General features: G+C 41.3%; 1 protein-coding gene across 1 annotated transcript in view; it reads right to left on the minus strand.

Moving 5' to 3' along the window:
- The window catches only part of CAPN6 (calpain 6), a 49,410-nt gene that overhangs the window by 7,702 nt on the left and 16,878 nt on the right, over window positions 1-24,830 (minus strand). The window contains exons 2-10 of the mRNA XM_054169695.1: window positions 16,752-16,883; window positions 15,639-15,847; window positions 15,090-15,282; window positions 11,188-11,381; window positions 8,969-9,046; window positions 7,523-7,718; window positions 2,673-2,795; window positions 858-1,060; window positions 76-197 (exon numbers count right to left, since the gene is read on the minus strand). Of these exons, the coding sequence (XP_054025670.1) occupies window positions 76-197; window positions 858-1,060; window positions 2,673-2,795; window positions 7,523-7,718; window positions 8,969-9,046; window positions 11,188-11,381; window positions 15,090-15,282; window positions 15,639-15,847; window positions 16,752-16,883 (1,450 nt within the window). The remainder of the gene's footprint in view (window positions 1-75; window positions 198-857; window positions 1,061-2,672; window positions 2,796-7,522; window positions 7,719-8,968; window positions 9,047-11,187; window positions 11,382-15,089; window positions 15,283-15,638; window positions 15,848-16,751; window positions 16,884-24,830) is intronic.

A 24,830-nucleotide genomic window follows, 5' to 3' on the forward strand; every position in this document is an offset into this window, starting at 1 on the left:
TTACATACCACTGCAGATCACCTTTGGAAGACTGAAGACACCCCTTCCACTCTTCCAGGCTTGATTTATACTTACCGCCTGATCTGTCTTGCTTCTGTAAGCCCTCTGCAGAGTGGATTTTGACTTGGGTGACTCTGCATGGGTAGCCACAAAGAAGACTCCAACATGTAATTTTAGGCTTATCTGCCTTCAGCTCCCTGAAAAATCATGGAAAAAGCAATGGAAGCAACGAATGTCAAGCAAGCAGCTGATAGTTGTGGAAATTTGGCATTTTCAGAACATAAGATTTATTCTCTTTCCCCAGCTGCCATTTTGGAAGCTTGTGGGACAGAAATGACAGACTTAAGAAATAAAAAGAGCAGAGCAACCCAAATCTGTGGCATCTTTCACACAACAGCAAGAGTGGTGAAAATAACCCACTTCAAGTCCTGCGAAATAATACCAAAGCAAAGAAAAATTCAGTGGGTCTGATTTCAATTAACACTAGTTTTGCCCTTGCAGATGACCAACAGTTTCAAAGGAGATGGCCAAAGATATAAACAGTATCAACTGTAGCTGCAAGCACCTGTGCTCAGTGTTCTGACCTAGGACTGGAAACAACTACAAAAGCCAAACTAAATGGTCAAAAGACTGGAACTGAATTTGCCCAAAAGACTTTGTAAGTAAAAATGTCCTGACCATGCACAAATCCCAGGGAGCCATCTGAAAATTTTGGGGGGTGACCTTCATCATCTGAAGGGCCTAGTTCTGGAGCAGTATGAGCTAGTCTTATTTGAAGGCAACCAGACAACCATTTCCAAGGGGGTGCAGCCAGTGTGGGCAACGGAGGATCTCATGTAGCTCTAAGTGCAACATACCTGAGTTTTGATGGCACATCTGTGAAGAGCCTCAGGATAAACTTTGTAATGATACCAGGATGATAGGTAGTTGGGATGAGGATGTAGCGGCCTTGCTTAAGGATCCTCCTCAAGAACACAGTGCGTGTGTTGATGTAGGGAGATGTGGCCACTCTCTCCTGTACAGTGAGCTTGTGTAGTCGATAGTTTCTGTTATCCTCCACCTACAGCCACAGAGCAATATGGGATTAATGCAGGGACGGATATCAGAGCAAACAGTCATGAGTTTCTCTGCTCATCACACAACCTTTCATGGGCAGAAAAGACAATGTGTAACAAAGGCAAATACTTTTTTCCCCACTGGAGCTGTAGCAAAGATAGTCCTCATAGGCTTCCAAGCAGTGCTGTTCTGCACTTCACTGCATCAGCATATGTATGTATACCCCTAAGTGGAGGTAAAAGGCTGGGACTGGCAAAGACATGCATCCTAACAGAGATATAATGTTGCTGTGGAGGTTTGAATACTGTGAGAGATACTCCAAGGACTCCACCTGCTGAGCTATGCTGCCATCTTACATGAGGCTAAAATTCATTTGCCTCCTTCACTATGGTGAGAGAGCATACCAGCCTTGCAGAGCAAGCTCTCAACCCAGATGCACACAACTGTAGTTAAATTGCCCTTTCCTGAATACAAAAGCCACAGAATTAACTGTTTATGTTTTATTCTATGCCTTGAAGCTGTTCTTAACTATTAACACGCTCTTCAGGGACTGATATTTGCCACATCACTGTTAAAATATAAATCTATTTCTTAAGCAACTCCTGCAGGCACAGAGAGCCCTGCATTCCTCTAGTAGTTCTCTTTTATCTTCAGATAATTCAGACCTCTTCCAGAGGCCTTTAGTCATGATAATGAGCCTGGTGGGTTAGAACATTTCTGAAATAGAAAAAAAACCCCACAAATGGAAATAGAGATAGAGCACTGATGTTCTTCTGAAGGTATGATTTGCTTTTCCAAGCCTTTCCAAATTAGATATACAGGCATGAACAAGGCAAGGTGAATTATGCTGCTTTCTGAAATGACACTTTTGAACATGTGATTAGCAGGTGCTGTCAAAGGAATAGGTGTGATACCAATGTCAGCAGCTATATCTGTTAAAAACTGGCTGTTCCTTAGGGTAGGGCCATAGACTAAATGTAGTCCCACTAGTTATAGCAACAGATGATGAGATAATCCCAGTCCTCAGTGAAAAAAGAGCTGTAGAGCTGTTTCTTGCTTTCCTCCTTCTTTCAGTTCCTATGCTTTCAATTTGCCCTGGGAGTGCAATTACATTACTGTTTGAGATCCCTTTGCTTCCTTTTTACATAGGGTCATTTCCTGACTCTTTTTCCTAAGTGACAAAAGAAAAACTGCAGACTTTTCAAACTCATTCACTTGGCTATATTTGCTGATGAAATGGAAGCAGGAGCCTCCAGTGAGAAGAAAAAAATCACTCTGTGTTACAAGTGCTAACAATTTTTTCCCCCTTTCTCTTCAAAGCTTGGGGTAGGAAAAGCACTGAAAAGCACTTAAAAGCACTTCTTTTGCAATAGGGAAAAATGACATATGCTCCTTTAGTTCAAACAGAGTTTTGCTGAACTAAATTCAGGTAAGTTCAAATAGTCTGTCAAATGTCAACTCTGGTGCCTGAGTGCAGTACACACTCAAAGCTCACCTTGAGAGGAGAGCCAGACTCTGCCAGGATAATAATTCCTCTAAATGCCATAGATTTTATTGCCAGGCTAAAGCAAAACTGCTGGACAAACTCTAAACCAGGAGTGCAGATGGCTACCTACCTTGAATATTTCAAAGCCAATTGGAATGATGTCTCCTTTCCCTTCTTTCTTGTATTTGCGGCGATCCTCCTGTTGTAATGAGACCAACACTTTGTCCTCAGTCTTCTTAACATCAAAGATGTACTAGTAGAAGAGGGAAGAAGGTAAGCTGTTAGAAATGCTTTAGGATACTGAGGGCAAAGACATCACCAAGAAAATATGTGCATACAAAGGAAGCACATGAAAATACATTAGGGATAAGTGTTCTCTGTGTAACAGACATTTCTAGCATAATAAGCATCTTTAAATCAAAAGAATCAGAGACGCTAAACCAGGTAATTCACACACAGGATTGTGTGAAACAGTATTACAAAACAACTGTTGAGGCAGCAGAAGAGAACATTTCCTCTGAAAACAAAAGAGAAAGGATTAATTTTTTTAAATAGCTGTATAAAAATAATGAGCAAGATCAAAAAATTGAACTGACAGATTCCAGATGGGGTCTTGGATAGTTTTTGGTTCTTCTTGTGACTTGAATATCTAAACAGGACCTGCAAATTAAGCAACCTTCCAAATCTTAGTTTAAATAGCCCCAAACCCACACTTACAATTTCTGTTTAATGAAAGAATGATAGAAATACTAATTTTGGACTTCCTCAGTTTTCCTGAAAGTCATAGGAATATTGAGTAAAAAGCTAAGAAGGAGTTCTGCATCTTTAACATGCAAATCTATTATTGAAACTGTTTAAACTTGAGTGAACTTCAGCTTAAAACCAATCAAAGGAGTTAATTTCCAGATAGGCAGGAGTTTCCATCTCAACAGCTCAGAGTTGCATTGCTTGTGTTACTATCACTACCAGGGCAGTTCATGGGTATGTAGCCTTTCAGCAGAGAAAAAGGCCAGATAGGTGTTTCTTTTTATGACAAAGAATGAAACAGTGAAAGTCATTCACTGTAAGAGACTCCTTTAAATTTTGTGGGGTTTTTTTCCATGTATATAGTGGGCAAACCTGAGCTGTCAGAACCAGCAGAGGGGAAGAAGATGCTATGCTGTTGCAACCACTGTTCTGAGGGCAACTGCTGGACACGTGCAGAGTACATGATTTCTTAGCTGACCAATTCCTTATCATGCTGCATAGAGCAAAACAATAACATTCTATGTATGCCAAGAGCAACATCCTCACGTTGGCACCCTTTGATTGGAACATGCTGCAGAAGCCCCCCCCTTGACATGCTGGCCCCTCTTATTGGGAAAAGATTTCAGCTTACATATATGGTTGCATTTTACTGGTTAATCGATTAGTAACAAAGACAAAACACAACCACACTGAGAAATAGACACTTAGGTTAGGGCTGTTACAGACTTCTGTTGGTTAGTTGATTCTGGCTAGGGCTTTGGTGTAGGGATGCTGCTAGGGATATGCTCGGGACATCTGTTAGCTGCTTTGTCATTAAGGCCTTCCAGGACTTCCTCTGTAAGTGGGATAAGTAATAATGAATAAGTAACAGAATACTACAGGTTAGAATGGTATAATATAGGATGATTGCAATTAATAAGAATAGATAATGAGAATAGACAAAAACAACAGGAGTAAGATTAATAATTTAAGCTCATAGGTTAATAGTTCTCTTCTAGGTTGAGTGATTTAGAATTTTTTGTGTGTGCCATGGCATTTCAAAAGTGTGCTATATACTACAGAATCTTTTTGTTTTCTTTTTCAGAGGTTAATTCAATCATTTGATTTTAATATAGTTCTTTTGGTTGAGCATAGATTTCTAGTATTAGTAAGGCCAAGGGATATTACAGAATGGTTTTTAGTCTTTTCTTTATATTCATGATAGGATAGTGCTTTAAGATAAGGATTATGTTGAGATTTAACCAAAAAAAAAGGGGGGGAGGTGGGGAATTTTCTAACCCATCACCTAGAGAGAGATTTAGCCTAGAAAGGCCAGTAGATTTGTTAGTGTAGGAAAGAGATGTGTGTGTGTTTTATTACCTACAGGGATACCAGCAAGAAAAGTCAAGCCATGTCACGAGCTGGAGAGATCAGTTCTACAACTTGGTACTGCAGACATCTCCGCTGACAACACAGGAATCAACACATAGGTAAAACACCACTAGAAACACCACAGCTGAATGAAGGCTGAGACTGATGCCATTGATCTGAGGCTGACTACATGTAAATAAAACCAGAAGACATCCAAATTTGGACTGAATACCACAACTGATTAATTATTGTGTGATTAGGTAACATGTTTACATGGGTTTGTGTGTTAACTCACCAGAATATCATAGTTAAGTAGCAATCTGCAATGGTTAAATCTAAAATGTTGGTTGAGTGGCTTAAATTTAAGAGGCTGGATTTTTATAGCTCTAGGGATAGTGATAACTTTGTTGCTTGTGTCTGTCTTTTGAAAGTTTTGGTTGATGATTATAAATATGCAAAAAGCAGAAGGCATGTATCATTGCTTGGGACTTCTGTTAGCTGCTTCATCTGTTAAGGGCTTCTGGGACTACTTCTGTAAGTGGCCCTTTAAGACTCTGTAATACAATGCAGCAATAAATGACTTCAGAGGTTCTCTCTCTCCACATTTCTGGAATCTTGTTGCTATATGGCAACAGGGTTCGTGCCTTCATTCATCACCCAATGGCCCCCGAATCGGGGGAAGAACAACACTATGCCAAGTTTAGACAGATGCCATGTTCTTCCATACTCAAAAACTTTTAAATGTGAAGCAAGCACATAAAAGCATAAAACTGCCGCTGTGCACAGCTGGGTATGAAGTGCACCACTTATTCCAATTTAAGCCAAAATTCTATGACAGCATGGAGAGGAATGTCATCAGTGGTTAAGTTCCCCTCCCTGCTCCTTCAAAAGCTGCTATAAATGCAGATCTTCTCAGCTCTGCTCTGAGGTAGGTACTGAGATTGCCTTGGGTTACTGCTGTGGAACTGTTCCCTGTAATAACTTCACATGCCTCTGCAGCTAGAGCTCTGCAAAATAGTGCACCATCCCATTTCTCGTCCCTTACCCTCACTGTTCTAGCAGTCACACCCACACAGAGGAAGCACCAACCTCTAGCAGAGTTGGCTGAGGCACAGCAGTACTGGAATGAAAAGCAATACATTTCCAAGCCCCTGGGCTTCATTAGTTATTCATAGTATTTACAATCCAGATTGACCCCCTACAGAACTACTTCTTGCTGGCTGGGCCGCCTGGCTTTTGGTGTAAATTCAGTGCTTCTCTGTACTCTTATTTGTGTGGTGCACAGGACCCTGAGGGAGAGTCCTAGGGGCTATAAAAAGCCTCCGCAGGAAGGATCTAAAAAGCAAGATATAAATATGCAGTAATGCCTATTAAGGCACATTTTGATTCCTGTCCTTGTTGAACCATGTGCAGTGTTACCTTGTCAGAGAGCCTGGAGTGTTCCAGGGCAAATGCAGGTGTGGAAGGGGAACTATGAGAGTGCAAGAGAGCTCCCTTGGTCTGATGAGAGCTATGCAACTGTTGCAGTCTTTCATCTGTGATATTTCAGCTCTCCTAATGGGTAACAATCTGGAGATCAATAGGTGGCTGCAGGAATATGTTTAGACTTGGCTTGAATGATTTCATTTTTAAGGGACTGCAAGTGTCACAATCCTTCTGTGTACAGATGAACTTCACAGGAGGCCTCAGTGCGCGGCATTTCACTCAGGGAGACCAGACAGATTATTTCTGTGCTATGATAGTATGTGCCACAGTATTTTATAATGGCCCTAAGCTAACATAAATGTGTTCTAGTGTTGCTATTAAGAGATGTAATCAACTAGCCCCGAGATAACACTGGAATAAAAAGAACTTCCATTGCATCAGGCATTGCACTCAACTGTATATTCTGTATATTACATATATGTATGTTTTGTTCTCTGTGGCAGCTAAGCACTTACAAATGAATCCCAGACAAGCCCTTGGAACACATCCAGCAACATACAGAGGAATATCTGAATAAAATCACCTGCTGGAAATGAGGCAGACAGAAGACAGAGCAATGAAGAACTGCTGCTCCATCTACACCTGTATGACTGGATGAGCTGGCAGCTTGAGTTTCACTGCTAGTCTGAACAGCAAAGGCTGCATTTCAGTATCCTGATACGAGAACTGAGGGGTGCAAACAAACCTCCCATACAAGTGCAGAGAAGCAAGCAGAACATCATCTTTAATTGAAGTATGTGGTGAATGGCAAGAAAACAGAATGTCAGTTTACTGCATACTAACTAAAGCAGTCAGTGCCCAGATCTCATTGACAGTAATGGAAGTTTTACAACTGAATTTGTATGTGTGCACTGGGATGAAAATGTGGAACACTGAGAAGGGCAGGGCGTGAGAAATGGAGTAAGAATGGATGAACACATGACTGCATCTCTTGAGAGTAATCAGGTAGTATGAGACAAGGAAAATTCTGCAAAGCCAGTGAGAGGATGAGCTTGGGGAAGAGACTTTCAGAATCTGAGATTAATGCAAAAGGATACTAACTACAGTGAACCAAATCCTCAAGCTGCTTGAGGATGTTAATTGAATGGAGCTCTGTCATTAGAAAAATCAGACTTGCAGCCTTTCTACAACTGGGAAACTAAATGAAGTCCAGGCAGGACTTCACTAATCCTAGTGTGTCTAACTCATGGGCCCCAAACATGATCAGTCCTAAACTCTTCTAAGAGATTTCACAGAAATCATTGAAACATGCTGAACCAGCATAGTCCCAGAGGACAGACACTGGCAGTGAGACTTCTGTGAAGTAGTCACTGTTCATGCCTAAACAGGGTGGATACTTCCAAAGCCCTAGCTAACAGGGATACGCTTCAAAACCTCACAAAATACAGGGACTCCCACCTGGGGATTCTGAAGGAAGGTGTCTTCGTTATCAAAGCATCCACCAGAGCGATTTAGCAGGGGCTCTGAATTCTTTGCCCAAGCCCCATGCATCATTTTCTTCTCCCAGGTCTTGTGGATGCTGAAGTAGGAGGTATTCACAATCCGGCAGATGTCCACATCAGTGAAATTCTTACACCAGTCCTCAAATGTCATCCTATTCCATGGGACACCAGGAAAGTCATGGTTTATTTAAAAATAACAGTGATGCTTACACAAAGAGAGCCAAAATAACAGGCAAAATCTTCCAGTATTTTAAGAAGAAACTGTCCAGAGAACAAACTGATTCACTGGAAAGCTCTCCACGTGGAAATACTTGTGAAGCCACAATCATCCTATCTTACAACTTAATTTGGAGAAATACCACCTCAGTGTTATTTGGTCAGTATATTCTGCTGCAGCACCTAAGCCTAAATGATAGTTGTTTCTACCAGGATGGATTTGATAACTTTAATTTTGCAAAAGCAAGAGACTACCTGCAAGCAAAGCACTATCCATTCCTCATTATTGTTGTCCTGAGCATGATTCAAACCTCTGTACTCTGGACATATCTTTTATTTAGCACTGTCTCAGTGCTATAACCTGCACCTGCTGAAGTGACAAACTGGACTGCAGAGCAGTTAAAAGACATTCACCTCCCCTAACAGCTTGGTATCTCTGAACTACCATCATGTCCTGGCTTATTAATGACCCAGAACTAAACCCTACTTACTTCCTTCCTAAACCTTACTTCCAGTTGCTGGTTCTGACAAAGCCAAACACATAGAAAGTATTTCATACTGAGCCCTACTAATACCCTTGATGCAATGCTGATGATCTGCTGACGAAGTTGCTGGACTGGCTCAGCATATTTAAGCTCTAAGCAGAGTTAAAGCTATTAATTTTAGAGATTCTGTAGATGGACAGTTCTCATGCTGGAAAATGCCAACAAAAATCAAACTTCATTGGCTGCAATTGTATTTACAGATAACTCAATCATGGCTGACCCAGAAATCCTACAGATAAGCATAGTAGTCAGTAAATAGGATTGACAGTGTGTTCAGTATTTGTCATTCTGTCATGTAAACCAACATGCATTGTCTTGGATTCTGAGTGAATATCCTAAATGTAGATAAAAGATTGAGGGAGGTTGAAGCTTATATTTATAGGAGTTACTAATTCTATTTTACTAGATCTTAATCCATTTTTTTCCTGTTATTTCTTGTCATCTCTTGAGAGTTTACAAGAAACAGACCTTGTGCCAGGACTGGATAACTTTAGAAATATAGGATTTATCAAATGCATTTATAAATATAAAATGTAATAGATGCATTTGGAGAAGTTGGTTTTAAATGTATTAAGTGGCACAATGAATGACAATTACTCAGTGTAGACAGTATCTCCAAACCTTTCATGACTCGCACTCACCAGAACTCTCCATCATTCTCAAGAGTGAGTCCCAAGCTCTTACGTTCTGAATTGCTGACTTTCTTCCACTCCTCAGAACTAAGTGGGGAGAAAAAAAAAAGGGGGGGGGGGAAGACCAACAAAGATGATTAAGTATCCTCACTAGGAAAAAAAACCTGCAAGTACAATTCTTTCATGGTCCCTTGTTATAAAGGTAACATCAGAGTACTAAAAAGACAGATGATGTTTAGGAAGAAAGTGTGGGGCTTACAGGAGGAGTTATAAAAATGGGAAACTGGTTGGCACAGAGCAGAACCTTATTGTTTTCCTTTGTCACATCCTCCCTTAGGACACTTCAGCAGCTAGTTTAGAAGGTCATATGAGATTGGCTTCATTCCCTGAAGGCGCTTCAAGAGAAGCCTGGATTTCCTCCTCAGGATCTTATTGAACACTTCACTTAGATGACAGTATTCTCTATCTTCCAGTCTCCTTAAATAAAACAGGCATTAAGTCTGAGATTTCCCCAAAATGCCTTTGAGAAGAAACTGTTGCAGCCTAGAGTCTAGTTTCCACTGTCTGCAGGAGAAACCAGACAACATCAAAGAGAGCATGACCCCCTTCCCTAATGTGTTACAGCAGGCCAGCAGAGCCGCAATTCCTCACTCCCTTTCCAAAAGGACTTGCAGGATAAAGTTGAAGGTGTTTGGCAGGAGGGAAGGGAGGTTGTTTGTCATAACAGTGTCATAGATCCACTTGACATGATTATAATTTAAGAGCAACTCACAGTTTATTAATAAGATAAACCTAAAGGTTGAATTTTAGCAGCAATTAATGATTAACCAACTTAAAGACTAACAAGTGACTCAGTAAAATGTTGCAATAAGACAGTGACTTGATGACAGATTCAAGATTCATGCTACCTCAGTGCAGGGAATCCTAGACCAAAGTGTGTATATAAGCACAAAATGTACAAGTGCACACAGACAGAAATATTTATATCTAATGTGCCCACCCTCATGAATGTGTATAATCACACACATAGGTAGGGAGGTAGGTAGAAGAGGCTGTCAGAAGGGTGATTGTCATTAATGTTCTCAGGCAATGAGGAGAGGAGTAGGAACCAGGTGTGTTGAGGGGGTGCCTCAACACTCTGATCCTCTGCTTATGATTTATACTGGGTTGTCACCATCATTGTTATCCCCAAATACAGAGGAAACAGGAGCCAGGTACATTAAGGGGGTGTCTCAACATTCTGCTCCACTGCCTTTCATAATGCATACCTGACTTTGAAATGGATTGCTGTGTGACCCAGGGAAGGAGAGTCATACCATGCAGTGGTCCAAGAGTGGAGGTGAATTGTACCACCACAAACAGCAATTTTCTAAACCTATTTGGAAGATTCTCAATATAATTTTGTAAGCCAAAAAGCCACGGGCCAAGCTCATAGTTGTCCTTTCTTCTGCTGGAATGAGTGACAGTTGTGCCAAGACAAGGGCTAGTGGGGAATCACATGTTCAACAAGACACAGTAGCTCTTCTCTGCATTCTTTGCATTTCACCTGAAACAAACTCTTTGAAAGTAATAGATTTTTGGCAGCTAAAGTATGGAAAGTAAGAACTTACTATGCTGTTGTTAAGAACACTGCATTATTGAATGGTAGCAGTGGCTGATAAACACAGTGTTCAACTGAAATATCCCAGTTAAACGTTTTTCATGTGTAAATTGCCAGTGATGGAATACATCCCCTCCAGCAATCATTTCTGTCTCTGTAGGGGTGCCTGGTAAGCTCATAGGCCACATTAAAATTCATTAGAAAAGAATTCAAGAAATCACAAATGTGCCAATTTCACATCATTTTCCAAGAGTTACTCAGTTTCTGATCTGCAATTGCTAGCTGCTGAGAATGGCACAAGTCTCTTATTCTTAGATAATTTAAGCCACAAGACAAAATTCAGTGGTGAAGCTGGGAAGAAACCTCACATTTTTGATTCATCACCTTAATTGCAGAAAGTTTTCCTGCTCCAGCATGCCAGAACAATAATGCTTATAGTAAACTAAGGTCCAGGAAGACATAACCTCCAGGCTTCTCCAGGTTGTGTTCATTTGCTCAGAGAACACTCTCTTTGGGAAGAGATGGCACACGTAGGCAGACATTGTGCCTCACTGTTTAACTATGCATGTAGTGTCCAGCAGCCCTAATCACTGTTTCATTCCTTAGACACTGGATTTGAGGCACTTACTTGTCGCTCCAGGCACCATTCCACTCTCTCTTTCCCCAGGGATTCCTCAGTCTGATCATGAACAGCTTTTCTGCATTATAAGATAATATGGCCCTTTCTCCAAGGCGCAGTTTCCGAATTGCAGTCACAGAGTAGGCATGGCCGATGACAAGGCCCATCTCTGTCTCCACTTCATTGGTTCTGCTAGAGGAAGCCTTTAGCACCAAGAATGATAATTAAAAACAAACCAGAATTCACATCACTGAGGGATCTGGCAGCTACATGTTCAAGGGGCAGGATGGGGAAGGCTAGTTTTCTTTCACAGAGCTGTACAGTCTTTTCCCAAATGACTTGACTATGAAGGAAAACAACAGCACTGGGGCTTAAAACTAGTGGCTCACTAGTCTGGTCTTTTGTGTGATAGTGCCTTACAAGTCCTAGAAGACAGAAGTTCAGAACATAGGAGAACACTGCCTGCTACAGTCATTTTGTCTCCTTCCCAGCCTCAGAGTTAAGAACCGGACTGATGGTCAGCCCTTCCAAATCTTTACAAAATGACTCCTGGATATTGATGACTGTACTCAGACATAGCATGGTCTAGTGGTGTCCTTGACTGAAGACTTTGCAGGGCCTAAGGATTTACCGTGTGAGTCCAATGCCTTTTTCTTCATTGGGGTAAATTTGATATCCAGGAAGAACTACTGGCAGTAGGTAAGAAGAGAGCACAGAGAAGAAAGCTTCATAGCTATTTGTCAAACCCGTCCTGTACCTCACTCATGACCTGGCAGGCCTCTTTTGCATGCCAACAGGCAGATCTACAGGCTTTCTTAGGAACTACATTTGCCTCATAGACCTCACATAAGAAGCCTAATTACCAGCAGCAATCAGGCAGTAAACTATCCTGCTGTATGACATAGGCCTGATCAGGTGCTGACCTAAGAATATGTTCAAATTGTCAGGCTCTGAAAAAAAGATCAAAATTTCATATAATGTCCAGATCAAAATCTCCTAAGTACATCTAAAACCAGAAAAGCAGTGTCATATGCTAGAGTTGCTCTGAATGACTGGCCTATAACCCATTGGGCCTTAAGACACTCCTTTGCACAGCCAGGAAGGAAGCTCTGACTCAGTGCATCTCCCTGCATATAAATTTGTAATAATTAAGAGATAATAATCAAACAAGCCTTTGCTCTTGGACTTCTTATAGTTATAAAAAACATACAGTACTTTCCCAGGCATTTTTATCCATTTCAAAATGTCTCTGGTCTAAACAGTCAGGGTCCTTTTCCTTAGGCAGCTGTTGCACTGGTGCAACAATGTTCAGCCCCCAAAGATATCAGAAATTTAAAAAAATTAAAATATCTAATGGATCTGGCAGATGGGCTGCCAACTGAGAAACTTTTGCTAAGACTCCTAAAGAATTGGCTCATATTATACCAGGAGTGGCTGACATTTCCAATGGGTTTGGGCTTTCTCCAGTGTAACACTTTCACTTGCATCCTTCACAACTAAAAGCAAACAAGAGCCCTTGGCAGCAAAGGAGCCTGTAAGCTCTCCTGCTACTTTTATAATCACCCAGGCTTTTCTCACTGTTGGGCTGTCTTTCCCACCTCATTCTGAAGACATTTATTTACTTAAATATCTACTGTCTGTTCAAATGTCTAAACGGTGCAGCTTGGGGCAGTTTTGTAATCCAGGGAAAATGATAACATGTTTGTAAGTCAGCAATGAAGCCACTTGAGTATTAAATATTCTATACATAGCAAGCTTTGTTGTGTATATAATACACCTACCAAAAAAATCATAAATGCAGCTGAATCAAACAAACCCAAGAGGAACAGCCTCTGTGTGATCAGTGGTTAGAAAAATCTGTGTTTATTTTGACAGGCAGAAATACAATGCTAGGAAGAAGTGAAAGTGGTACAACTAATTAATTGCTTTTTAAAATATAGCTCCCTCTGCTTACCCCATCTCCTCATCAGATCCACATTAAGAAACTGAGCTGCCTTGGCATTTGGGAGCTACCTATCACCTCAGAAACAGTCTTCACAAAAACAGTTCACACTAGGAAATCTCATCTGCCAGCCTGGTCTGAGCAAACCAGATAAACCTTTCTAAATAAAAAAGCATACCTTGTGAAATAGGTAAAACAAACACCAAAGATCTAGACAGTTTTGTTTCTGAGTTGTTGCCTGATTTTGCTGGGAGGAATAGTTCAGGAGTCCTGTGCTATGCCAGCTGAGTTCTTATGTTCAAATTTACCTCACGCAAGATACCAGGCGTTCCTCTTTGGCACCATGGCACAGGGCAGGGCATATCCAGGGCCAGCTAAACAGCATCTCCCAATAAGATTTTCTGTTATTCTAGACAATTGCACAACTACCATGGTACTTGCCAGAATTTCTGAATGAACAGATGCTTGTGGATCCACCAGTTTACACTATGGGTATGAAATAGTTAAGTGCTACAGTAATATGATCTTCATTTCACAGACAGGGAATATAAAGCAAAGCATTTAAGTGATTTAACTAAATCCATGTAAGATTAGCCTTAGCTAAGGTCTTAAATTGGAAGCAGAGGGCATGGCAGTAAGATGCAAAAATGTACCTAGATACCAACCCTGCAACTTGCAGAGTATCAGAATGGCTTGGGCTGGAAGGGACCTTAGAGATCATCTAGTTCTAATTACCCTTCCATGGGCAGGGACACCTCCTACTAGACCAGCTTGCTCAAGGCCCCATCCAACCTGGCTTTGAAAACTTCCAGGACTGGAGCCCCACAGCTTCTCTGGGCAACCTGTTCCAGTGCCTCATCACCCTCATGCTGATGGATTTCTTTCTAATACGTAATCTAAATTGATCTTCTTCCAGTTTGAAGCCATTGCCCCTCATCCTGTCACTCCATGCCTTTGTAAAAAGTCCCTCTCCCACTCTCGTGTAGGCTCCCTCCAAATACTGGAAGGCTGCTATAAGGTCTGATCCCGTTTTTTGTAGGCTGCACTTTAAAAATCGTTTAAAAGTGATCTTTTAGGAAATCTTCAGGTGCCATGGCAGTTTGTTGGCCCTTCATATCTGGAAACAGCTTCAGGCAAGGTGAGAATGTCAGTGCTACCATGTCACAGCCTGACATTTCAGACTTCAACATATGGCAACTTAAGCCTACTTACCTCTGGTTTCCCCTCCTGTGGCAAGGGGGTGTGAGAGGCCCTTGTCTGTCTGCTTTGTGAGGTATACAGCACCATTTGAGAGCTGCTACTCATCTGCCTTTTAGCACCTCATGTGAATAGAAAGAGGTAAAGCTTATACAGAAGGCAACCCTGTATCACCCTTGGGGGATGCCATCCCCTTTCTACTAAGGGAACTTCATGGCCTCCTAATGTAGGCTTCTGAGTTAGATGCCTCATACTGGCCAGCAAAGGCAAGTTTGTTGGTCAGTTTTAATGAGGAGTCTTACTAACAAACACCACCATCTGAATTACCAGTTGAGCTCAGTCTTTCATTTCAGCTCCAGTGCTGAACTGCACAGATGACTGTTTCACAAAACCCCACATCCAGAAGTCTAAGTAGCTCAGGCCAGCAGAACTGCTTTCTGTAAACCGTTTCCCAACAGAATTGAAAACTGCCTTCTGGCCTGTAAATTAGGGCAGAAGGATTAACCTCGGGTCAGTACAGAACTGTGACCATTCAGAAAGAATCCATTTCAGATCCACAATGAGGAAGCAGCACCAATGGCTTTGTGGTTTTGTGACTGTATTTAGTAGCTCATGGAGTTGCATTTAGCAGACAGCACTGCCAACTTGCTAGCTTTCTATACACAAAGCTTTTCCAAAGCATACAAATGAAGGAAAGAGTCAACACACCAATAATGGTATTTTCCCCATGTTTTTCTTTGAAATGAACTAAAATCCATCTCTCCATACGTACCGCAATGTAACAGCTGATCAACCCGCCTCTTTTATGTACTTTCATCAAGTCTTCAAACAGCTTCATCTGCTCAGAAATTATCTCACCATATTTGCCCTGTACCAAATCAACAGATTCTGCCACTGCTCCAGTGAAATCCACAATTGCATCCGCAGCACTGCCTCCATCTAGGGCTTCATAAGATCCAGCCAGCCTGGAGGCAACACAGAACATTCTCAGGCACTAAGTGGTGGTTAGAAGTGCTGCAATTTGGCTCGAATGAAGGTTAAATATTTGTGTCTCACCAAGAGAAGAAAAAAACACAATAACAAAACAGAAGACTGAAGATGAACCTTTGCTTGGTTTCTAGAAAAGGGCCGCTGAAGTACAGTGTATTGCAGACTTTTGTGATTAATCTGTATGGGGGAGTTGAAAGGAGGAGTTTTCAATCTTTTTTTAGGTTTAGCAAACCTAAAACTATGGAAAGCATGATAGAATTAGAAGACAAAACAGACAGATGAATAGAAAGGACAGCACTGAGGACTACAAGGACAATGAACTAGCTCATACTTTGCATAAGCTTTCTCCAGCAATGCACTCCAGAATTCATTTTTCATATTGGAATGGCAGTAGATCAACTTCCCATCCATTGTTGGCAGCAGATCATCAACCACCACCTCTGTCCATTCTCCAAAGCACCAGAAACGGAAACGGAAAATCCCAGCATATTTCTCTGGGAATTTAGGGTCCCATTCCTGTTCACTGACATCTGGAATCACCTGAAAAACCATGCAAGAGAAAATTCACCAAATACATGATGTTAAGATTTATTCAGAGGGCAGAGTACCCTGGAGCATGCACTGTGCAGGTGTTCAGCTTCATGAGCAGGTGACTTTAAATAGATGAAGCAGTGAAGTGTGCGTGTGTGGCGGGGGCGGGAAGGTGAATTTGGTACAAAGTCAAATACAGTCCCACTTCAATGAATCTTGAGGAAAGTAAAATTAAAAATCGCCTGCAAAGACAAACAGAACCTATTGCATTCTTTGACTTTACTGTATCTCTTTGATGCTCAGTGGGACTGTGTAGTGGAGAGATCTCTTAACATGAAAAATTAACTTCTAAAGAAAAGGAGAATTTAATCCACCAGAATTCACCACCCATTAGAGGCACCTTAGCTAGAGAGGTAAACCCCTTGGCTAGTAACAGGTCTGGACACAAGTCTCCCGAGGAGCGGCTGAGGGAACTGGGATTGTTTAGCCTGGATAAAAGGAGGTTCAGGGACGGCCACCTTGGTTTCCACAGCTCCCTGAAAGGAGACTACAGTGAGGTGGGTCTTGGTCTCCACTCCCAAGTAACAAGTGACAGGACATGAGAAAATGGCCTCAAGTTGTGGCAGGGGAGATTTGAGTTTGACATTAGGAAAACTTTCTTCCCTGAAAGGGCTGTCAAGCCCTGAAACAGGCTGCCTAGGGAAGCGGTGGAGTCCACATCCCTGGAGAGATTGAAAAGCCCTACAGATGTGGTGCTGAGAGACATGGTTTAATGGTGGACTTAGCAGTGCTGGCTTAACAGTTGGAGTCTATGATCTTCAAGGTCTTTTCCAACCTAACCCATCCTACAGGTAAGGAAACAACCAATGCTTATTAGCTTTATTTCATGCACCAAACACATTGATCACCTTACCTGCTGCCAGAGGGTCTTCCTCAGAGCCAAGCAGGAGCATGCAGCTACAAACCAGCAGTTCCCCAGGATGCCTTGATGTAAGTCATGGGAGCTGATTCCATTCACAAACAGGTGGGGGTCTTCACAGAGGTCCTAACAAAGCCAACCAGAGATTATTAGAGACTTCACTCCAGAAACGATCACAGCATCCTTCCAGCTATTCCTCTCCAGACCTGTTCTGAATCATGTTCCCATGAACTGTGGAGTTCCTGTAGTGAGAGTTTCATCAGAAGCCCTCTGGCACTAAGTACATTTCAAAGTCAGGGTATGCAGGATTGTTTACATTCTTACAAGTGGACTGTGTCACCATATCTAAACACCAGGATTTATGGTTTGCTTTGGTTTTTTTTCCCAGAGATCCTCTGCCTTCAGCTGAAAGTGATCTTGGAGGAGTGGAATGAATTCAACATTTGGAAGACTGATGTGGCATTGGGGCAGTTAATGAACTGAAAGCAAGGAAAGGAAAAGTATTAATGGGAAATGATTTGCCTCCCTCCCCCCAAAAAAACCCACCCAAAACACCAACAAACAAAACAAAACAAAATCACTCACCAAAAAACCCAACAACTAACCAAAACCCAAACCAAAACACACACACACCCCCAAATTCCAAAACACAAACCATAAAGCAGCAGGAAATTACATTACTGACACCAGAACTCTATATGCTTCTCTTCCATCATCAACACTCTTTTGACTGACATAGTGGAAAGCCTCCTTCATCAACAGCATAAGTTACTGCAATGACCCCTGCCACTCAGCACCAAAGAAGGTAGAGAACACACGTCTGTGAAATACACCTCTCATTCTCTGGGTCTCATCTTTCTCATTTATCATCTCTTATTAGAACCACTCATTCCCCCTCTCCCACTGCTTTCCTGGCTCCATTTCTCTTTACATGCAGATTAACAAAGCATAGTTGCCTCTTCCTGTGATGTCTCCCTGTTCTTCACCAGCTTGCTCCATGCTGTGTCTTTATAGCCTTAAGATCAGGGTATTAAAACAAGCACCTCTACTTATCACTGGACACGGGAAAGCCACAGGGGTACATTTTGAAGCACTAACGTGTTTGTTACCAAGAAATTCATGGTAGAGTGTTGTGCTGAATGGATACACATGTGGCCTCACAGTCCCAGAGAAAACCTTCCAAGCAACACTTCAGAAAACAGGTAATCTGACTGTCCCATAATTGACACAGAACCTATTGGCTTTGACCCAGTGACTGCTCAGGACACTTTCATGTGACTTATTGCCTTTCGTGACTGGTTGAGAGGACGGAACAGCAGATAGCAGTAAGAGATTGTGCTCTTCCACACTATAAGAATAATCCTGATTTTCAACACTGTGCAAATTATATCAAGATATTTGAAATGCAGAATAAATAACTCCCTCTCACCTCAGAATGGCCAGAGTCTCCAGATTTACTGCAGTCTTTCCAATTTGTCAGCAGCAGAAGCATAACAAGCTGTGCTCCTTACATCTTAGATTCTCACTGCATTTTGATAATTATAGATAATGATCCCAAAATACCAAGACTGCAATCCAAGCCTGGCTACACACCACAAAACCTCTCAGTCATCCCTTTGATGGGACTGTAACAAATCAGTGCCAGCTGAACATACTTTCAGAGAAAAGAACCACCTCAGTGCTGAGCTGAAAGCCTGTTTTCCTGGGCTGGTTTAGCAGACAGTAGTCCGAAATCAGCTCACAGTACGGAATGCGTGGAGCTGCTGATGTTTTCTTTAAGAAAATGATGGTTTTGGCATGAGGCTTTTCTCATTAAATAACAATTGGTAGAAGTTTTAAGTGCCTCTGGGGAAACAAGTATCTGATCACTGTATGTCACTGCTCTTCTGTCAGTATTTCTTACATGTGTCTTCATTTAAAGAAATTTCAAAGCCTCTTAAAAGACCTTAATAAAATTATGAATACCAAAATGGTGCCTATAAGGAAAGCTGAACAGAGATGAGATACTCATCTGCATCATGGATAGGGTCATTCAATCTGCCTGGATGCTCTGGTATAGAATGCCAGCAGGAACTTCAGGCTGGCACTTTGGCTGATGTCAATCAACCTGGCTGCTTGTTGCAGGGGTCGACATCTGGTGACTACTTAGCCTTAATAGTGGTAGTACACATTTCAAACCCAGCTTGGATGGACTCAAGTTTCATATCATGTTTCCATGCATCTATGGAAGTAATAATTACTAGTTTGTTTTTCCTTTAAAAATACAATTTTGTTAGTGTAATCAAAAAGGGATAAGTTAAACCTTCAAGGTTGAAACTGTCCAACCTTTTCTGTCACTAGAGGAAGCCAAAACTGTTACTGGTTTTGAAATAAATTCAGTACTACTATGTATTACAAATATCATCTCTTATTTGTTTTGATAAAAAATAACCATATTAACTTTTTTCTTTTTAAATGGAAGTGTGTCTTGCATCTCACGCAGTCCTCAGAGTAAAACCAGAGAGCAGCATGTGTCAACAGCCAGACATATGGATGAGATTAGCATTTGCTGACCACTGGGTTCCAAAGCAAACATGGAACAGCAGAACGTGGAAGCACCTCCCTGTTTGTACCATAGTCATGAAATTCTTCAGGACCCTGCTTGATAAACCCTTTATGTGAAACTGCCTAGGAGCCCTGGACTTCTGAGACAAAAGAATAATACAAACAAATGACATCAGTTCTCTTTCTCTTGTCATTAATTACAGCCATTATAACAGTTTCTATGATGATTGTCACTGTGTGGCTCAGAGGAGATGCACAGCAATACTCAGGAGCAGACTATAGCTAATTTCAGCTGTATGCTGTCTTCTGGACTTTCTGCTTTTCACCACTTAGGCAGCATAGCAAATTCTAAGGTATCATTTTGAGATGGAATTAGCTAGTTAAGCCCCAATTCTACCATCATTGTTAGAAATGTGCTATTTAAATACATGATTCTGCAGTCCTTGTGAGGATATTTAGGATTTTTGTTGTCCCAAACAGGTTACAAATATTAAAATTAAAAAACCCAATTGCTTCTCCAATAATGCAGTGATAACTTAGGATAGTTGAAGACTGAGCCAACCACCATCAGAGAAATTACAAGGAAGACAAACTGATGTCAGATATGGCCAAGCCATTTAGGAGATCTGATGTCTTCTCCTTTGCAATCTGTGAACCTAAGCACTTAGGTTCCGAGTTCCTCTAGAAGTACCTCCTTTGCGAACAAAGTGCTTTAACCCCAATCCCTTTTCTCAGGGTCAGCCTGCATCATCTGTGCTGTAAAAATAGGAAAGATCCTTGCATTTGCAAGAGAGTTTAAAGGATGTTACCGGTTGTCATTAACATATAACAGTCACACTATTTCTGATACAACACAGATAACAAAAGCAGTTGTATTATTTACGCCCACAGGGAGCATTCCATCAGCCAAGACAGAGCAGACAGAGCTCTACCCTTACACACGTGCATAATAAAATAAACACCATCTGCGGGACTATAATTAGGCTGTGCAGAGTCTGAAAGTGAGGTAAGAGGTTACATGGTTCTGCTGAAAACCCTGAAGCTCTTATTTTCATACCAGATTTTCATTTGCATGACAGAAAGCTATTTGTGTCACTTCCTATCCTTGCTGTACTATCTAGGCTCAAAATATCTGACATTTATCAGCCACTGATGGTGTGAGAAATAAAGTGGCTCACAAATGCCTCTTCTGGTTTTAATTGCTTCATCTCTTTGTAAAAGGGTAAGTAAATTAACTGATTAATGAGCAGACTGGGAGAACACTAAGCACCCTGGAGATAAGGAACTTAGTCTGGGATCTCAGGAAATCACAGTGTGAGATAGTAATTTAACCTTGACAGGTTAGTAAATCCCAATACTTACCTAGTATCCAAACTGGCTATCCCTAACCTACTGTGGTGGGTTGAGATAGCCACCTACTTGTGACTTCCCTAAACAGCATTGAAGTCCATATGCTTCCTCCACTGGTCAGCAAAGAAGCGCATCACTGAGCTGCACTACAAGCCCAAGACCTCTTTGAAGGCTGAGAACAGTCAATACCTTTCCTTTTGTACAGCAGCCCCTCATATAATCTACAGACCTCTAAAAAGTCTCTCTTCTGAATTCCTGATGACAGGTTCTTAATATTTTGTATCACTTGGTGAAGCGTGGTGCCCAAATCCAGGCACTATGCTCCAACTGAGACTTCAACAGTGCTAAGCAGAGCTCAGTGTTCTTGCTTACTGAACCAGAGGTGCCATTTTTGTCTTGACTTGACCTTCACATATTTAACTTGTGTTCAGATTGTGATCCACCTTCTCATCCTATTCTATGGACTTGCTGCCTCATCATTCTTCCTAAACGAGCCACAGTCACTTAATAGCAAAGCACTGTACTTGATTGCCTTGATAAAGTGATGCTGAATCCATCCTATTTGTTCCACACTATTTTCCCAAGTTTGAATTTTCAACTCTGTCAACTGCCCTGCAATATTATCCCAGTGTGTTCTGCAATATTCTCATATGTGCCTTTGTAACCTTTCATCCAAGTAATAATGAAAATACTGAAGTGCACCAGACTAAGGGAGATTTCTGTAGGAATCCATCGATACAATGCCAGATGAGTGTTCTCCCAGTTGTATTTCATCAGCTCTCCACCCTCATTATAGAAACTTGAACAAATCCAGATTTTCATACTTTGGAGAGATATATGAGATATTGCAAAAGTGTTGTGAAAGACAAACTATAGCAGATCTGCTGCTCCTCTCTCAGTCACAAGAACTGTCCCACCATATGTTGGAAGGAAATCAAGCTGGTACATCTTAGTGTATATGACACAACACTCTTTTGTAATACAATCTATAGCATGAGACTATCAGTCATCTGCCTAGATCTGATCAATTGCAGCCAGGAATTCAGCTGAGATACAAAATGTTTGGACTATAGGACAATTCTGAAAGATGGCAATGTAGCTTCACAATACATCTTCCTTAGGAAATTTCAAAACAACACAAACCATGGGAGACAACATACATCCATTTCCCTGGAGCTAGGAAATGGTTTGTACATTGCTCTGTAACAATTCCCTAAAAGCAAATAAATAAAAAGGATGGATTTTACTTGAGACCAGAAGCCCCACAGAAAAGTAGAGGAGATAACTGATTAACTACATACACTAATTTGTGGTGCTACTTTGAATCTTAGAGTAAATTAGGTAGAGGGAAAAGTTCCCCTTAGCTCTGAAGATATCTCTCTCAGCACAAGTAATACCAGTATTAGTGAACAAAAAAATGCACAATCCAGGTTATAAACAGGGGGAGAGACACTCAGAGGGTTAATTGACTTGTTATGCATCTTCGCAGACATTAACTGAACCTCCACTGTAAAACATTGTAAGAGATGTCTGAGAAAGCGAAAGATTATTTTTCAGTGGATCCATGTCTGTCAGCTGTCTCAGATAGAAAACCCAAGAGACTCAGGGATAGGGAAGAATGACGAATAAAATAAAATAACAATACTAATAAAATCAATAATGATGCTTGCAATTGCATTTTTAAAAAACAATTGAGCAGCATTTAGAGCTTACTTTCTGGAACACTTTTTAAAGAGCCAGTCCAGCCATAATATAAACAATAATCTACCTTTGCTTGCATTCAAGACCTATGGAGACAGGCTTGATTGCATCAGACCGATCTTAATCCCAGAGCACCATTCCCTTAACATTCTGAAGCAGTTTGAATTTTGTAAAAGCTCAGTATTCTTCCATTTTTTTCCCCCCTCTTCTTCCATCCTGAGATGATATTGAGTCAGTTTCTGCAAAGATGGAAGTCAGTGTGGGGAAGCAAGGGGAAAAGCAATTCTTGCTAACTACAAACCAAGCTCTTCTAAAGGAAGGCAGCAAAGACAGCACTTATTTTGAGGTTGTGTAGCGTACGAGGTAATAGAGATTGTCTATCCTATAATAAATCCCAGCTGTGCTGGCATCTTTGCAGGAACCCTCTCCAGATCAGGCTGTTTGCCAAAGCGATTGCACTAAGCTCCAAAAAGAAAAATAACCAAGTCCAGTTGTGCTAGATACTTCAAGGCATGCAAAATGCCTTTTGCAACCTCCTTATGCCTGGAAAAACTCTGCCTATGGAGTAAAAAAATGAGAAGTTTTCAGTTACAATCATGCCCTTTGGTATAGCTCTAACTCCCCTGAGGACAGTTCTCAGAGAAATCTCCATCAAAAGAAAAACAGGGTCAAATATGACCCTGACTAAAACAACCCTTGCTGAGATCATGAAAGGTCCTTATCAGCAGTGCTGTTGTGCCATGTAATCAACAAAAGAAAGATTTAGCCCTCAGGTTTCTGTCTGTAGACTCTGAAATCAGGATGTGCAATTGCTCTGTAAACTTCATGCCCATTGTCCAGCAACACCAGTTCCTGAAAGCAAGACAATGCCCAATACTGCTTCAAACAGAAACCCATGTACAAAAATAAACCATACATATGCAAGGAGAAGAGTGTGCCACTTTGCTCCAGCCTTGTGTAAAAGTTATTTAAGGATTGAGAAATGCTTCTTCCTCTCCTCCCTTTCCAAGAAATCCTGTTAAAAAACCAAATGCATCACAGACATTTTTATAGCCTTCTTTTTTTCCATTTCCAGTTTGGTGACTAATACTCATTGAAGATTGTGGGGTTCAGCCTTACCCTGCCTATGGGACATGTGTATTGGAGAGGATCTGAATCAATATTTTAGAAGGAAAAAACTCCAAACATTGGGCAACATGGCGTGTATCTTGGCTGCCTCTAGAGTTCACCTGACCCTTGGAGAGCTAGAGCTGCTCCCATCCAGAATACTGACAGTTGCTGCAAAGGGTACAGATGGTGTGCGCGAGGTATGACCTTTTCCTGAACCTCAGTAACAAAGTGTTCACTGCAGCTCTTAAGAATCATCTGCCATTTCATTCCAGAAATCACTCAAGGCAATGATGACTTACTGTTCTCCCAGGAGCCTCTTTGAGGTATATCATGCCATCTCTTGCAGCACTATCTTAGTTTGTGCTGTTTTATAGCAACACTTTACAGAACTGCAGCACCTTTATAATGCTTTACTTTTAGAGAAAAGCTGAACTCACTGAACTTGCAGGCAACAGCCTCTCTCTCTTGCCTTCTTCCCCTAAGACCTAACCCTTTCTCTAAACTCGGTTCTACAGTTGGTGTAACATTTCTTCATGAGTGGGAATCAGAGATGCTATTCTTAGGACAGGATTCACCTCAGGAAACAGTCACCTTCTCTCAGCCAGGTATCTAAACTCCCCAGTGCCCAGAAGACAATTTCAATTGGGTAGAATGTTATATATTTCAATTTTTGAGGGGGGGGAAAAACAAAACACAACAACAAACCAACCAAAAAACCCACAACTGTTTTCTATCAGAAAAGACAATTTCTGTGCCATTAACCTGAAGTTTTCATTTAAAATGGTTTTACAAGAATTTATCGTGATTTTGAGATGGTGATGCTCCATGAGAAACAGGTGTATATATAGGGGATATATTACTGGAGGCCTGACAATATTCAGCGCTTACTGCTGTGAGCATAGGCACCAAAAGATCTTTTGTTGGATGAGCTGCTCACCATCATAAATAAGGACATTATAAATCATAAATAAGTTCCAAATCATTGTTAGAGTTTGGAATGTGTTCGACAGCATAGGGGGAAGGGCCCCAGACAAGCCAGACTCATGGCACATGAGCTATGTCATTAGTCTGTATGTATGCTGTAACCATTGATTTGGGAAGGCTACTCAGCAAGTTGTAACTGCTCCAAACCAGCAGTCCAGGGATCTCAGACTGACTGACCATTTTTCTTCAAGTGAAAAGGAAAGTAATTGAGGGCATTTTCAAGAAAAACTGTTCAAGGAACGTACAGTTCTTTTGAGAAGCCGGAAATACAAGTCAGCTTAATGCTATCCTAACCCTATCTAGTTGAGGATGCCCCTGCTTACTACAGAGGGGGTTGGACTAGATGACCTTGGGAGGCCTCTTCCAACCCTGACCATTCTGTGA

The sequence above is a fragment of the Dryobates pubescens genome, chromosome 18, assembly GCF_014839835.1.
Source record: "Dryobates pubescens isolate bDryPub1 chromosome 18, bDryPub1.pri, whole genome shotgun sequence".
In the NCBI taxonomy this organism is placed as follows: Eukaryota; Metazoa; Chordata; class Aves; order Piciformes; family Picidae; genus Dryobates; species Dryobates pubescens.